Source organism: Salmo trutta, unplaced genomic scaffold (assembly GCF_901001165.1).
Source record: "Salmo trutta unplaced genomic scaffold, fSalTru1.1, whole genome shotgun sequence".
NCBI classification, from domain to species: Eukaryota; Metazoa; Chordata; class Actinopteri; order Salmoniformes; family Salmonidae; genus Salmo; species Salmo trutta.
Window position 1 is genome coordinate 16,437 of NW_021823248.1, and position 16,653 is coordinate 33,089.

General features: G+C 46.0%; 1 protein-coding gene and 1 pseudogene across 1 annotated transcript; one reads left to right on the forward strand and one right to left on the reverse strand.

Annotated features, from left to right (window-relative positions):
* Positions 1 to 93, forward strand: part of LOC115189904 (methyl-CpG-binding domain protein 5-like) — an 11,278-nt pseudogene extending 11,185 nt beyond the window's left edge.
* A 106-nt stretch (positions 94 to 199) lies between these two features.
* On the reverse strand, positions 200 to 16,392 carry LOC115189903 (kinesin heavy chain; the record flags this gene model as incomplete). The annotated part of the gene is given in 20 exon segments (XM_029748408.1): positions 200 to 309; positions 453 to 529; positions 627 to 744; positions 958 to 1,155; positions 1,430 to 1,576; positions 1,831 to 1,950; positions 2,373 to 2,459; positions 4,358 to 4,426; positions 4,678 to 4,859; positions 5,398 to 5,546; positions 7,057 to 7,202; positions 8,373 to 8,477; positions 9,314 to 9,438; positions 9,904 to 9,991; positions 10,356 to 10,411; positions 10,770 to 10,818; positions 11,121 to 11,225; positions 11,837 to 11,910; positions 12,462 to 12,549; positions 15,648 to 16,392. Coding segments are annotated over 20 exon segments (2,222 nt in total), but the record flags the coding sequence as incomplete, so codon positions are not given.
* Between the last annotated feature and the right edge of the window lie 261 nt (positions 16,393 to 16,653).

The window sequence follows — 16,653 nt, forward strand, 5'->3', positions numbered from 1 at the left end:
TTTATGGAGCTTTATAAGGCCTATATAGATGCTTCAGATGTAATGACCTTTTATACCACCTTTCATTTAGTACTGCATTATGACAGCCTGTAAAGGATTTGTGAAGCCTTTATGAATGCCCTATGAAGCCTTTATGAGTTGCAGTTAGAAAGTGTTGTCAAACACAGAGAGTCGCCGGACGGTATATATAACTTCTCACTCTGTGAGTTCATCCAGCATCCTCTGTTTGTCATCGATCTCGTCCCTGAGTCGAGCCAGCTGCTTCTGGTGGGCCTCTCTGTGAGCCTCCATCTGCTGTTCTAGAGTCTTCTACAGGATGGACAGGAGGATGGATCAGAGGACACACAGAGACACACACACAAGTAAAACTAATCTGTTTCTCCAACAGAATAATCATCCTAAAAGCACTTCCAGATCCACCTTGTGGACGTCTTAATCCTGGGTTTAATCACCTTAATCTCCTCTTCACCCTCCAGTCTACTGATGTGCTCCTTCTCCGTGTCCACCACTGACACCTCGTGCATTTTCTCTGAGGAACAACAGCGTGAACAACAATGTGAAGCATGTTATAAAGGCAGCAGTGGTGTCGATAGAGGGGATGTGTAGAGCGAGTCCGTGCGTCTCACCCTGAGCGTGCATCTTGGCTAGTTCCTCAGTCAGAGCGTCCTGACTCTCCTCCAGCTGTCTCTTCTTCTGTTCCATGTTCTGCATGTAGTCTGTCAGGGACTTGATCTTGGCCTGGTGCTACAGCACAACACACAAACACAGGGTCAGTGCTTCAAAACCTTTCCTGTTGTCACACCTACTGAACACAGCCCTGTTTCGCCGTTTTGTAGGGCTTTAGCAAAGAGTGAAAAGATATTCAGAGACTCAATTTAAGGACAATGAAAGTGCATTTCTGCATCGGCCTTTAGAATGCTTCACAATTACAGGGAAACCTGGCCCCTCCTCTGTTACCTGGGAGATGAGCAGCTGACAGGAAGCCAGCTCCTTCTCGTTGGCGGCCATCTTGCGTGAGGTGTCACACTGGGAGCTTTCCAGCTGCTTGGAGCGGTTCACCAGAGACTTGACCTCTGACCTCATCTTACTGATGTAGAGACGGGTCATGGTGAACTCTTCCTCAATCACTCCACCGTTACCGTTCCCCTCAGCCATCTAGACAGGAAACAGAAGACTGTCTATAAAGCCTGGAGGATGAACAGTATGATTAGAACAGTCCAGGAGGAAGATATACTGTTAGGAAACTAAAGAGCATCAACTCTGACTCATGTTGTATGTTGTGGAGAGGTTTGCTAGCTACACAGGTCAACGATGTTACAACCCGTTAAGTTATCAGGACTGTTGTGAATAGGTCTGTTTGTATTTGGTTCGGTGTGTGTGTTTCTACTTTATGTGTGTCTATGTATATCTGCTGTGAAGGTCCCCTCACCACCTTGATGTCGCCGGTGCCCATGGTGGCTCCTATCTCACTGAGGTCTCTGAGCAGCAGGTGGAGGATCTCTGCAGCTCTCTTCTTCTGGTGTCCACTGAGCTCCTGGAGCGTGGCCAGCTCCCTCTGAACTGACAACAGGACCGTCTGGGGAACACACATCAGTCACATGCCAGTTGTCCTTCACCGCATCATTAAGGACCCACTATACGGTTCTAGTACCTCATCTATCCACAGGGGGAACTTGGGAAGACTCATTAGAACATAGGTATATGGATCACTCACACATCAGGGGGTACCTCGGCAGAACAAAATGTAGTTAGGGGTGCGGTACCCCATAATAAGCTAAGGCTGAACTGCTCTAGGCCCCTCTATCCCACCCATAATGCCCATAGACCCACAGTCCTCTGCTGCAGCTCCTCCTGCAGCTGTTGGTTGGCCTGGCTCCTGTCCTCCACCTCCTGGCTCTTCTGGTCGTAGTTGACAGCCAGCTCCTCCAACGCCTGCAGCACCTCCTTCACCTAGAGCCATAAGACAATAATGATGAACATCTAGTCAAATGGCTACCCAGACTATTCACATCTCCCCCCCTCCCCTCCCCTCTCCACACCACTGTCACTCTCTGTCGTCATCGATGCATAGTCACTTTAATTAACTCTGTACATACTACCTCAACTAACCGGTGCCCCGCACATTGACTCTGTACCGGCACCCCCTGTATATATTGTTATTTACTGCTCCTCTTTAATTACTTGTTACTTTTATCTCTTATTCTTTTCCGTATTTCTTGAAACTTTACTGTCGGTTAGGGGCTCGTAAGTAAACATTTCACTGTAAGGTCTACACCTGTTGTATTCTGCGCATGTGACTAATAAAATCTGATTTGATGGACTCATTTAGAATTCTGGAATAATATGGATTCATTCAGAATGTTCTCCTTCACCTCCTCCTTGGCAGCCTCGTTCTCCGTCTGCAGACGAGACAGATCCTCATGGATCTTCTCAGAGTCCCTTCTCGTCGACGCCAGCAGCTGAGGAGAGACCCACACGGGGACACACATACACACAGAGACACACACACAGAGACACACACACAGAGACACACACACAGAGACACACAGAGACACACACACACAGGGACACACATACACACAGGGACACACACAGGTACACACACACAGAGACACACACAGAGACACACACACAGGGACACACACACAGGGACACACACAGGGACTCACATACACACAGGGACACACACAGGGACACACATACACACAGGGACACACACACACAGGGACACACACACACAGGGACACACACACAGGGACACACACAGGGACACACATACACACAGGGACACACACACACAGGGACACACGCACAGGGACACACATACACACAGGGACACAGGGACACACATACACACACACAGGGACACACACAGGGACACACACAGGGACACACATACACACAGGGACACACACACACAGGGACACACATACACACAGGGACACACACAGGGACTCACACACAGGGACACACATACACACAGGGACACACATACACACAGGGGGACACACACACAGGGACACACACACACAGGGACACACATACACACAGGGACACACACACAGGGACACACATACACACAGGGACACACACACACAGGGACACACATACACACAGGGACACACATACACACAGGAACACACACAGGGACACACACAGGGACACACAGGGACACACACACACAGGGACACACATACACACAGGGACACACACAGGGACACACACAGGGACACACATACACACAGGGACACACATACACACAGGGACGCACACACACACGGGGAAACAAACAGGGACACACATACACACAGGGACACACACAGGGACACACATACACACAGGGACACACACAGGGACACACATACACACAGGGACACACGCACAGGGACACACATACACACAGGGACACACATACACACAGGGACACACATACACACAGGGACACACACAGGGACACACACAGTGACACACACAGGAACACACATACACACAGGGACACACACGCACAGGGACACACATACACACAGGGACACACATACACACAGGGACACACACACACAGGGACACACACAGGGACACACACACAGGGACACACACACAGGGACACACATACACACAGGGACACACACACAGGGACACACACACACAGGGAACACACACACAGGGACACATACACACAGGGACACACACACACACACAGGGACGCACACAGGGGGACACACACACAGGGACACCACACAGGGACACACATACACACAGGGACACACATACACACAGGGGCACACACAGGGACACACACACACAGGGACACACACACACACACACACAGGGACACACATACACACAGGGACGCACACACACACGGGGAAACAAACAGGGACACACATACACACAGGGACACACACTAGGGGACACACACACACAGGGACACACACACACACAGGGACACACATACACACAGGGACACACACAGGGACACACACAGGGACACACACACACACTAAGGGACACACACACACACGGAGAGACAAACAGGGACACACGAAAAAGGGACAACACACAGGCAAATGCACACCATTTAACATGGCTGAATCCCCCTTAGATGTAGATCATCCATTTGAAGCATCATCAAGACATTGGACTTTTAAGAAGAACAGTGTCTCAGCCACATCATCATGACGAAGAAGCAAAATGCATCAGATGACTCAAAATGTCCAATATGTTGACAACTTGACTGCTGACATGCAGAACATTTTGGGACTGTATCAACAGTGGACTAATGAAAACAATACCAAAATATAGTTTTTGAGTGACATCCCCTTTAACATGAGAAAGAGGGTTGTTCATGATTGGTCACCTCATCCTGGTCTAACATCTGTTCCTTGAGTTTCTCAGCCAGCTGGCTCTGCTGGTTGATCTCATCATCCTGGGGGACACAAACAAAACAAGCAGCAATTTACATTTCAGTTAGAATAGAATAGGAAGCATTGATTTGACTGTATAAATCCAACCACTTCCTGTTCCTGCCCATTCTAGCCTACCGTTTAATGTTGATGCATGTCTGTTATTTAAACTGTATTTTAATGTCTGTCATTCTTTATGTACGTTGAGTTTATATGCTCCAAAATGAATTGACTCAGTTCTCTAATGTAGTCTGGTTGGATTTCCCTGGTTGACCTTGTCGTCCAGTTGTTTGTACAGATTGCTGATGTCCTCCTCGTACTTGCTCTTCTCCTCGGTGGAGACCAGGACCAGACCGTTAGCCGGAGCCATGTTATCTATGATGGGAGTGTTGTCACACGGCTCCAGGTGCTTCTGCTCCTTAGCACTCAGCTGCTCCTCCTCAGGGACGTTCTCACCTGAGACAGGGACAGACAGGTAGTTAGATCACACATGATCTGCGGTCCGTTTCTCTTCCCTTCTCCCTGAACTGTGCACTTATTCACTCAATGTCTACCATGGGAACACTAACTCATGCTAACTCAGTGTGGCTCTGTTGATTTCATACAAGGGTTTCAATCACATCTCTCTCTCTCCCTCCCTCCCCATCTCTCTCTGTCCTCTCCCCCCCTCCCCCTCCCTCCCTCCCTCTCCCCTCCCCCCTCCTCCTCCCCCCTTCCCCCCTCCCTCTCCCCCTCATCTCTCTCCCTTCCTCCCTCCCTCCCTCCCTCTCCCCCCTCCCCCCCTCCCTGCCCATCTCCCTCCCCCTCCCTCCCTCCCTGCCCATCTCCCTCCCTCTCCCCTCCCTCCCTCCCTCCCTGCCCATCTCCCTCCCCCCCCTCCCTGCCCATCTCTCTCCCTCTCCCCCCCTCCTCCCTCCCCCCTCCCTCCCTCCCTCCCTCCCTGCCAATCTCCCTCCCTCTCCCCCCTCCTCATCTCCCTCCCTTCCTCCCTCACCGTTCCTCCAGCGGTTGAGCTCCATCTCCAGTCTGTGGATGACGTTCTTCAGACTCTTGTTCTTGTCTTTCTCCTTGTTGTACTTGTTCTTCCACTCCTCAGCAGTCAGCTCCAGGTTCACAGACACTGTGTTCTTGATGGTCTTGGCTCTGTGTGGAGGGTGGGACAGACACTCAGATTCCTATATCTAATCACACCCTATTCCCTATACAGCAGTGCACTACTTTGACATGGCTAATGGGCTGTAATTCATCCACCAAAGGACATTGTGGCCTCATTTACTCATCCCTTTTTTCTCCACAGTATTATTCTTTGTCAGAACAGGAACAGATTGATAAACATTGAGTCAACACAACTAGAGGAGATGATCCAATAAGAAGCAGGGAGGCAGATATCTCCATATTTGAACTGGTCTGAGATCTATTGCAGGAGGTTGTCCCCTGTGAAGGTGACCAGGGACTAATTAGCACTGCTGGGTACTGTAGACTGTAGAATGATGTGTAAAGTCCAACTCCTCTCAGCCTCTTCTCACAGACAGTGGTGGTCACATGGGTGCAGACAGTGCAGCAGAGCGCACCACGCCACACCACACCACACCACGCCACACCACACCACACCACGCCGCACCACATCACTCTGTAGCCCCTACTGTTCTACCTCTATCTACCTCCTCTCCTCAGCCTGGCAGGGCAGCAGAGACAGAATGTTCTGGATGTCCCCTGTGTTCTCTGGCAGGGCAGCAGAAACAGAATGTTCTGGATGTCCATTGTGTCCTCTAACACACAGAGCAGCCGAGGCTAACTCCCACTGATGCTACTGTTGCTGTCCAGGCAGGAGGCAGGATAAAGCCCTATGGATCAGGATTTAGTGGAGTGGATAGATGTAACACTTAGCTAAAGGTCAGAGGGATGAACAATGTCTTCATCATCTGGATAAAGATTTAGAGAAGAGGCTTGTTATGCAACCACTCAGTCAGCACTGAATAGGAGGGAAGATACTGGGAATCACCAGCTCTACTCATCATCAACAGTCCCTGTCCGTCTCCTCCCATCTGCCATGGGAAACCTTTAACTGTTCACATAAAATAGGGGAACTGGGTATGATGCAGTGGACTGGTGCTGATCCACTTCTGTCCCATCAGGGTAGACTTATGTTAACAGTCTGTCACTAGACCAGGTAAACTGTAGAGAGGTGCTGACCCACCTCTGTCCCAACAGGGTAGACTTATGTTAACAGTCTGTCACCAGACCAGGTAAACTGTAGAGAGGTGCTGATCCACCTCTGTCCCAACAGGGTAGACTTATGTTAACAGTCTGTCACTAGACCAGGTAAACTGTAGAGAGGTGCTGATCCACCTCTGTCCCAACAGGGTAGACTTATGTTAACAGTCTGTCACCAGACCAGGTAAACTGTAGAGAGGTGCTGATCCACCTCTGTCCCATCAGGGTAGACTTATGTTAACAGTCTGTCACTAGACCAGGTAAACTGTAGAGAGGTGCTGACCCACCTCTGTCCCATCAGGGTAGACTTATGTTAACAGTCTGTCACTAGACCAGGTAAACTGTAGAGAGGTGCTGACCCACCTCTGTCCCATCAGGGTAGACTTATGTTAACAGTCTGTCACTAGACCAGGTAAACTGTAGAGAGGTGCTGACCCACCTCTGTCCGAACATGAGGGTAGACTTGGTCTCACACTCGTTGTAGATAGAGGGAGATGCACAGATGATGGTGGTCCTACAGTTCCCCCCTAGAGAGTCCTGCAGGATACGGGTCATTTTGCTGTCTCTGTACGGGACGTGGGTTTTCTGAAAACAAACAACACATCATTTACCCATCAGGGCCTTTCAGCAGACAGTCTCATAGATAACCAGTCAGCCATCAGGGCCTTTCAACAGACAGTCTCATAGATAACCAGTCAGCCATCAGGGCCTTTCAACAGACAGCCTCATAGATAACCAGTCAGCCATCAGGGCCTTTCAAGACAGTCTCATAGATAACCAGTCAGCCATCAGGGCCTTTCAAGACAGTCTCATAGATAACCAGTCAGCCATCAGGGCCTTTCAAGACAGTCTCATAGATAACCAGTCAGCCATCAGGGCCTTTTAACAGACAGTCTCATAGATAACCAGTCAGCCATCAGGGCCTTTCAACAGACAGTCTCATAGATAACCAGTCAGCCATCAGGGCCTTTCAACAGACAGTCTCATAGATAACCAGTCAGCCATCAGGGCCTTTCAACAGACAGTCTCATAGATAACCAGTCAGCCATCAGGGCCTTTCAACAGACAGCCTCATAGATAACCAGTCAGCCATCAGGGCCTTTCAAGACAGTCTCATAGATAACCAGTCAGCCATCAGGGCCTTTCAAGACAGTCTCATAGATAACCAGTCAGCCATCAGGGCCTTTTAACAGACAGTCTCATAGATAACCAGTCAGCCATCAGGGCCTTTCAACAGACAGTCTCATAGATAACCAGTCAGCCATCAGGGCCTTTCAACAGACAGTCTCATAGATAACCAGTCAGCCATCAGGGCCTTTCAACAGACAGTCTCATAGATAACCAGTCAGCCATCAGGGCCTTTCAACAGACAGTCTCATAGATAACCAGTCAGCCATCAGGGCCTTTCAACAGACAGTCTCATAGATAACCAGTCAGCCATCAGGGCCTTTCAACAGACAGTCTCATAGATAACCAGTCAGCCATCAGGGCCTTTCAACAGACAGTCTCATAGATAACCAGTCAGCCATCAGGGCCTTTCAACAGACAGTCTCATAGATAACCAGTCAGCCATCAGGACCAGATCAGAGGAAAAACATGGCCTCACCGCTGACGCATAACTTTTTTCAGCAAAAAAGCACATTTTGGTTTATTGTTTTTACACGATTTCAATGTCACATATGCTAAGTATTCAGTAATCCCTGCTGATGTCACTATATTAAAGAGAGAAGGGTAAGATATATAGAGAGAACTCACTGTCCCCTCAGCCAGAGCAGAGATGACATTCCCCAGAGCAGAGAGGGACTTATTGATATTTTTAGCTTCGTCCAACACGGCTCCTTCAGCACCTGTCTTACTGACCTTAAAGAGACAAACAGAGAGAGAAAAGACTCTGTCAGCAGGAGAGAGGCCACACAATGCAGCAGCATCCTCTAACTGACAGGCCTGGAGTTATAACACATTATAAAACAGTTATAACAGTCATAACACAAAGTCTGTCTTCATGAGTCAGCAGGTGGGAGAGGACATATGATGCTTCTGCATCTTACACCTGCATCTTACAGCTTATAACACAATCATAGCACAGTGATAATACAGTTATAACACAGGTATGCAGTTCTAACAAGTTATGGCGGTTCATTGGCGTCTTCATCAGACAAGCCTAGAGTCATAACACAGTTATGACAAGTTATAAACAGTTCTAACACAAGTTCTGGTGGTTTGTTGGAGTCTGTCTTTACCATCATAGTGATTTACCTTCTCACTACCAGCCAGATCCACCAGGTATAACTTCCCTGACAGTTTCTTCTCTGTTTCCACATTCTGGTGGTTTGTTGGAGTCTGTCTTTACCATCATAGTGATTTACCTTCTCACTACCAGCCAGATCCACCAGGTATAACTTCCCTGACAGTTTCTTCTCTGTTTCCACATTCTGGTGGTTTGTTTGAGTCTGTCTTTACCATCATAGTGATTTACCTTCTCACTACCAGCCAGATCCACCAGGTATAACTTCCCTGACAGTTTCTTCTCTGTTTCCACATTCTGGTGGTTTGTTGGAGTCTGTCTTTACCATCATAGTGATTTACCTTCTCACTACCAGCCAGATCCACCAGGTATAACTTCCCTGACAGTTTCTTCTCTGTTTCCACATTCTGGTGGTTTGTTGGAGTCTGTCTTTACCATCATAGTGATTTACCTTCTCACTACCAGCCAGATCCACCAGGTATAACTTCCCTGACAGTTTCTTCTCTGTTTCCACATTCTCTTGCTTGATGTTGATCAGGAAGATGCTGTGACTTCTGGAACTGTGCTCATTCATGTCTATGAACAGGACAAAATACACATATATTATAGAAGAAGTATATATTATTGAAGAAGTATGTCTTATAAAATAAGTATATCTTATAGAAGAAGTATATCTTATAGAAGAAGTATATCTTATTGAAGAAGTATCTATTATAGAAGAAACATATATTATAGAAGAAGTATATCTTATGAAATAAGTATATCTAATTGAAGTCTATATTATAGAAAGAGTATATATTATAGAAGAAGTATATCTTACAGAAGAAGTATATATTATAGAAGTAGTATATATTATAGAAGTAGTATATATTATAGTAGCAATGATACACCCTTCTAGGGAGTGTTTCCTGGCCTCTGTGTGTCTGCTTGCAGGCCGGGATACTGTTAAACACTTTTAGACAACTGTTGATCTAAGAAGGGCTTCATAAATAATGTGATTGATTGATTGATTGATTGATTGATAGAAGAGACACAACATACTTGTCACAGCCACGTGCCGGTTGGCCTTTCCCTCATCGATGACATCCATGACTTCCTCTGGACTGGACACAAAGCGTTCTGTACAACCCTGGGACAGGATCACATCACAGCTTTAACAGGTTGGTGCCTTATCTGATTTCTACATTTTTTTATTTTAACAATTAACTAGGCAAGTCAGTTTAAGAACAAATTATTATTTAAAATGACAGCCTACCCTGGCAAACCCTCCCCTAAGGATGGGAATCCCGATCACGGCCGGTTGTGATACAGGCCGGGATCAAACCCGAGTCTGTAGTGACGCCTCTAGCACTGCAATGCAGTGCCTTAGACCGCTGCGCCACTCGGGAGGCAGCCTTATAATAAGACATTATGTAGGCTGATACATGCTTATGACAAGTAATAAAGCATTATACACCTGCAGAATGTGTTACCTAACCATCTGTACTGCTCACCTTGACATAGGGAACTCTGTTCTTGTCCTCATGCACAGCCAGGTTGGTCTTCGACACTGGAAAGAGGGGAACGAGTCATTAGGAAAGGAAAGGGGGATAGCTAGTCAGTTGTACAACTGAATGCAAACATCTGAAATGTGTCTGAATCAGAGGGGTGGGGGGGCTGCCTTAATCCACATCCATGTCATCAGCACCCGCAGAGCAGTTGCTGTCGGGGGTTAACTGCCTTGTTCAAGAATAGAACGCCAGATTTTTCCACCTTGCCGCCTCGGGGATTTGAACCAGCGACCTTTCGGTTACTGGCTCAAATCTCTTAACCGCTAGGCTACCCCATTATGATCTGTCTAAAATGATCTCTGTTCATCTTCAAAAGACTTCTCTTTTTGAAGTCCATCCAATACGAGTTCTTCTTACCATCTAGTAAGTCTCGGATCTTGTCCAGGTAGATTTCAAAATACGAGACCTGCACAAGAAAACAGGAATCAATACAGGGTACATTTTGATGACCATAGAAATGGTAGGAGGGTGTCTGCGCTCCTTAAAGGTCCTTGATACCAAATAGTGTCTGTTCCAGGTATGTAGGTATCAAAATGAGAATACTGGAAGGGATGGAGACAGACACACTGTTTAACCTCTGGATTTATTCAGATTTCTTTTACATTTTGATGACCAGACATCTTGTTGATATTGATACTTGTAGAATGACTTTGTCTTTCTTATTGGCCCCTGAGGGGATAAATAAAGTTGAATTTAACAATTGAATACCTTGATGTGGAACTCGAGGTTCTCGTCCATGGAGTAGATGTGATCGAAGATGTCGTGAGCGATGCGTGGGATGATGCCCATCAGCTGGGGGTCATGGAGCTTGCCCTGCGATGAGGAACAATACATTACATCACACTCAATACTGATTATTATCACTAAATAGTCTGGGGAACATCCCTTATAGCCAGCTGTTCTATATACACTGAATATCTACAGCGGTTCTATATAATATACATCTATACCCCCAAGAAGCAGCTGTTCTATATGCTGTTTTCTATCTACTGCTGGCTTTAGCTGATCCTTGCTGTTCTCAGTGAAGAAGAAACAACTGCCACTTTAAAAAGCCATTAACTGCTCGAGGACAAATGCAACCTATAGTGTTGGTGGTCCAGTTCTGTAAATCACCCACACTACAAAACCATAATCTCATCCTAAATCAATTCAGTCTCAGAGAGTAATGAAATGACGCAGTGTATGTCTGCCCCACTAACTGATCTGATGTGTTTTACTGCTCTTAGAAAGGCTGGACTGACTTCCAGTGAAATATCATGTCAGAAGGTGCTCTGCTGAACTGTCTGAGAATAATCAGTTCAGTCGTCTCGGTAACGTGTTCTCAGGGCATACTGTACCTACAACATAAAGGTTGCCTTTAGATCATATATTTCACGTCTCTCTTCATTTAGGCATGTGCCATTACTACAGAGAATCAGGCTGACCTCCATGGTGTGGGTCTTCCCCGAGGAGGTCTGTCCATAGGCAAAGATGGTTCCATTGTATCCTCCAAGGACGTCTGTGTGAATACAATACAATACTGTTCAACTTTATTAGTCCAGAAATGTGTATTTTTGCTGTCTTGTGTTTTTTTACCAACCCGCCAGACACCACACATACACAAGGAATATGGATCAGTCATAATAACACTTATTCTACAAGGGGAAGGACTCACCAGCTGGGGTTAGCCTACCTTCAACAATCTGTCTGGGCTTAGCCTACCTTCAACAATTTGTCCGGGATTAGCCTACCTTCAACAATCTGTCTGGGTTTAGCCTACCTTCAACAATCTGTCCGGGATTAGCCTACCTTCAACAATCTGTTTGGGGTTAGCCTACCTTCAACAACCTGTTTGGGGTTAGCCTACCTTTAACAATCTGTCTGCGGTTAGCCTACCTTCAACAATCTGTCTGCGGTTAGCCTACCTTTAACAATCTGTCTGCGGTTAGCCTACATTCAACAACAAGTTTGGGGTTAGCCTACCTTTAACAATCTGTTTGGGGTTAGCCTACCTTTAACAATCTGTTTGGGGTTAGCCTACCTTCAACAATCTGTTTGGGGTTAGCCTACCTTTAACAATCTGTTTGGCACAGGCATCGTAGACCTGCTCCTGGGCTGTATTGGGAGGCAGGACGTGGTCAAAGACATACGGTTTACCCTGTCCAGAACAGACAAAATGCACAGTGATTACAGGGCTCTATGGGAAAGAGGTAATGGGTAAATACCACCTCATCCTATATTCTCTCTAACAACACTATGTTAATGGTAATCAATCATCAATAGCAGAGCTTGTGAATGGTAATCAATAATCAATAGCGGAGTTTGTGAATGGTAATTAATAATCAATAGCAGAGCTTGTGAATGGTAATCAATAGCAGAGCTTGTGAAGGGTAATAAATATTCAATAGCAGAGCTTGTGAATGGTAATCAATAGCAGAGTTTGTGAATGGTAATAAATATTCAATAGCAGAGCTTGTGAATGGTAATCAATAGCAGAGTTTGTGAATGGTAATCAATGATCAATAGCAGAGCTTGTGAATGGTAATCAATAGCAGAGTTTGTGAATGGTAATAAATATTCAATACCAGAGCTTGTGAATGGTAATCAATCATCAATAGCAGAGCTTGTGAGACAATTATAATAGAGCTACAAGGAGCAGGTTTAATCAACACGATCCAGCCTGGTCTATGGGGACGGACACAACACAAGACTCCCTCATTTGACAACCAGCCTGTCAGCAGCTGAGCGGTCTGTAGACTACAGGAGAATGAGGAGATGTCTGTACCAGCTGAGCTGTCTACGGGCTACAGGAGAATGAGGAAATGTCTGTAACAGCTAGTAGGCCTACTGCTTTAAACAGAGGCTTCTGTTCTTTGGAACTAAAGTGATTGATGTGAGATCTCATAGGCCTTCATAGTACACAACTGTATTAGGCCTCAATTTCATATTATATTCGGTAAATATGTGGTATACAGTGTACTTCCTTAACACACACACTGACACAATGTTTCATTATGATGGCAGGCAACCTTATGCATAATACATGAACACTAAACGGGCGTTGAGCAAGGGGAGGAGCATAATGACGAGATACTGTTCACAGACAGACAAGCTATTGTGATGAGAACTCTGTAGGCCTGTACAGAAGGCATTTTAATAAAATGCTGCACTTGAGCATGCAAAATAAGACCTTTAGTTCTAATCTAGATGTTTTATAAGAATCTATGTCGACACTTGCTTGTCGAACATCTTATTCCAAATTCATGGGCATTAATATGGAATTGGTCCCCCCTTTGCTGCTGTAACAGTCTCTCCACTCTTCTGGGAAAGCTTTCCACTAGATGTTGGAACATTGCAGCGGGGATTTGCTTTTATTCAGGCACAAGAGCATTAGTGAGGTCGGGTACTGATGTTGGGTGAATAGGCCTGGCTCGCAGTCGACGTTCCAATTCATCCCAAAGGTGTTCGATGGGGTTGAGGTCAGGGCACTGTGCAAGCCAGTCAAGTTCTTCCACACCATCTCGGCAAACCATTTTTGTATCGACCTTGCTTTGTGCACGGTGGCATTGTCTTGCTGAAACAGGAAAGGGCCTTCCCCAAACTGTTACCACAAAGTTGGAAGCAAAAGATAATCTAGAATGTCATTGTATGCTGTAGCGTTAAGATTTCCCTTCAATGGAACCAAGGGGCCTAGTCCGATGCATGAAAAACAGCCCCAGACCATAATTCCTCCTCCACCAAACTTTACAGTTGGCACTATGCATTCGGGCAGGTAGTGTTCTCCTGGCATCCGCCAAGCCCAGATTCGTCAGTCGTGCTGCCAGATGGTGAAGCGTGATTCATCACCCCAGAGAACGCGTTTCCACTACTCCAGAGTCCAATGGTGGCGAGTTTACACCACTCCAGCCGAGGCATGGCATTGCAGATGTTGATCTTAGGCTTGTGTGCGGCTGCTCGGCCATGGAAACCCATTTCATGAAGCTCCCAACAAACAGTTCTTGTGCTGCCGTTGCTTCCAGAGGCAGTATGGAACTCAGTAGTGTGTGGTGCAACCGAGGACAGATGCTTTAGAAGCACTACTTGCTTCAGCGGTCCCGTTCTGATAGCTTGTGTGGCCTACCACTTCACGGCTGAGCCGTTGTTGCTCACAGATGGTTTCACTTCACAATAAAAGCACTTACAATTGACCGGGGCAGCTCTATTAGGGAAGAAATTTGACCAACTGACTTGTTGGGAAGGTGGCATCCTATGACAGTGCCACGTTGATAGTCACTGAGCTCTTCAGTAATGCCATGCTACTGCCAATGTTTGTCTATGGAGATTGCACGGCTGTGTGTTCGATTTTACACACCTGTCAGCAACAGGTGCGGCTGAAATAGCTGAATCCATTCATTTGAAGGGATGTCCACATACTTTTGTATATATAGTGTATATTGATTAGGCAGGTGATGGGCACACACAGCGTTAGGCTGGAGAAGTGCATGTCTCCCTTGCCACTAGCTGATAACCTGAACTTGAAGAATCATTCAAGCCAAGCCAGTCATCCAACTACTGTACTGTAATCCCTAGACATCAATTTAACAGGCTTGCCACTTTTAAATTAGTAACATTAAATAAATCCTATTAGATCCAATCCAATCAATACATTCAAAGGTATAGGCTGCGTGTGCTTTATGTTAGCAGAATGAGAGAAAATGCCTTATGCTGTTTATTTTCCTATTATGAGTGCTTCCATTCACCACAGGTGACAGAGAAGAACAGTATGTTAGCCACCTGTAATCTGCCATCTCAGCAGAGTGAATACCGCATAACAGCAGTGTCAAAGCACAATCTGCCTCTCTGGCAACAGCCCCGGGTCCCTGTCTCTCTCTGGCAATGGCCCAGGCCCTGTCTGAAAACAATTCCCAATACTCCATCTCCATCAGCTGCCGCTGGAGATAGCTACAGCAACACAATCAAAACATGTAGGCTACCAACAAATGCTCTGCAGAGGGTCACAAGCATTTTTTGGGATGTTTGTGGAAGTTGCCACAATTTTTTATTTTTTTTTACAAAAATCTATAGGCTACAAGCCAATGTGCTGCGTGTAAAGATTGTCAGTACATTGGGCGCTCTATTGGAAACGCTCACTGCATTGCACATTTCCTCTGCGCGTTTTGCTGGTGTTTCAGTAGTCTAGTTGTGGCAACAATATACCTACCTACACAAGCAACATTATGTTCAGCAGATAAATTAACTACTAGATGCAGCACTTACAGTTATAACCACGGTGTCGTCTTCTTTAAATTTGGGGATGTATTTGTCTCCTCTTGTTATTTCGGATTCATTTAGTGGCCTGAATCGGCACATTACTTTCACGCCGTATTCGGCTGCAGCATCCGCCATGGTTGCGTTCTGTCCAGGCAAGCAGATATCCAGATCAACTTTGATCCGCGGATGGTTTTTATCTGTTGAATGATTGTAAGTAAACCAACGCGTCCTTCACTCAGCGTGCCTCTATTTCGCTACGCCATGGGCATTCAGTCGAGACAGAGAAATCAACTGCAGTCGTCCATTCCGATCAGAATGCAAAATATTGGTCCGGAGACAGTCTTGGATGAAAAAAATTATCAAAATCCTACAAAAATATAATTTACAAGGGGATAGGTAAAGCCTATCCTTCAGAAGAGACAAGTGCCACGGAGTTGAGAAACCTCCGCATCGTCCTGCACGTTGCTCTGCGCTCTTCTCTTCCACACTGCATCAGCATCAGTACCACTCCCCTTCCTCCTCCCCCTCCTTCCTCCTCCTCCCCTCGGGCTGGGGCCCAGCATCTCGCTGCTCGATCCTCGAAACAACAGCTAGAGGTCAGTACTTAACCCTAAAGGAAATGTATCCGTTTCAAATGTGAAATTCTATTGACCATCAATGGAAAAAACTACTACCTGCAATTAACTGCAATATATTTAAATTCCTTTTGATAGCATGTGATGATTGGATGTGCATGAACTTTAAAAACAGTTTCATGTGTATCAGTACATAAAAGTTTAATAAGAAGGGTGCACTTAAATGCCAAATAATTCAAGTAGGAGTGACCAGTTTTTAATATCTTAAACATCTGTGCAACATTGTTCAAATGTTACATCACTTTATGACCTGTAATGTTTACAATATTTACAAAATAAAAAATGGCTGCTTACATGAAATAATAGAAAACACCAAACAATGAGAAAATATGGGACTTCACACTATTTGTCCTAGCACCCACAATGCAACAAATGAC